Raw genomic sequence first — 382 nt, 5'->3', positions numbered from 1 at the left:
CTATGGGGTCTGATGGGTTTTTATGGGGTCTGATGGGTTTTTATGGGGTCTGATGGGTTTTTATGGGGCGCTGCCCCCACCTGCGGTGCTGTTGCTGTAGACGAAGCCGTCGGGTGACTCCCAGAAGTCGGCGTCCAACTCGTACCAATGGGTGCCGCCAGTGGGGGGCTGCGAGCTGTGGGGCAGAAAGGGACCCCAAACCCATAAACCCCACACATCCTACAGGCCCCACTGATCCTATAGGCCCCGTAGATCCCGTGGGCCCCACAGATCCTATGAGTCCCACACATCCTATGGGTTCCACTCCATAAATCCTTACCCACCCCATAGCCACCCCATAACCCCATATCCACCCCATAACCTCCCCATAGGACCCCATAAC

General features: G+C 57.6%; 1 protein-coding gene across 1 annotated transcript in view; it reads right to left on the bottom strand.

Moving 5' to 3' along the window:
* Nucleotides 1–80: 80 nt before the first annotated feature.
* Nucleotides 81–382, bottom strand: part of LOC104916024 — a gene marked incomplete at its 3' end in the record, with an annotated part of 5968 nt that continues 5666 nt past the window's right edge. Inside the window, exon 5 of the mRNA XM_019611153.2 lies at nucleotides 81–175. Within this exon, the coding sequence (XP_019466698.1) occupies nucleotides 81–175 (95 nt within the window). The remainder of the gene's footprint in view (nucleotides 176–382) is intronic.

This window comes from Meleagris gallopavo, unplaced genomic scaffold (assembly GCF_000146605.3).
Source record: "Meleagris gallopavo isolate NT-WF06-2002-E0010 breed Aviagen turkey brand Nicholas breeding stock unplaced genomic scaffold, Turkey_5.1 ChrUn_random_7180001865795, whole genome shotgun sequence".
In the NCBI taxonomy this organism is placed as follows: Eukaryota; Metazoa; Chordata; class Aves; order Galliformes; family Phasianidae; genus Meleagris; species Meleagris gallopavo.
This window is presented reverse-complemented; position numbering and strand designations above follow the sequence as displayed.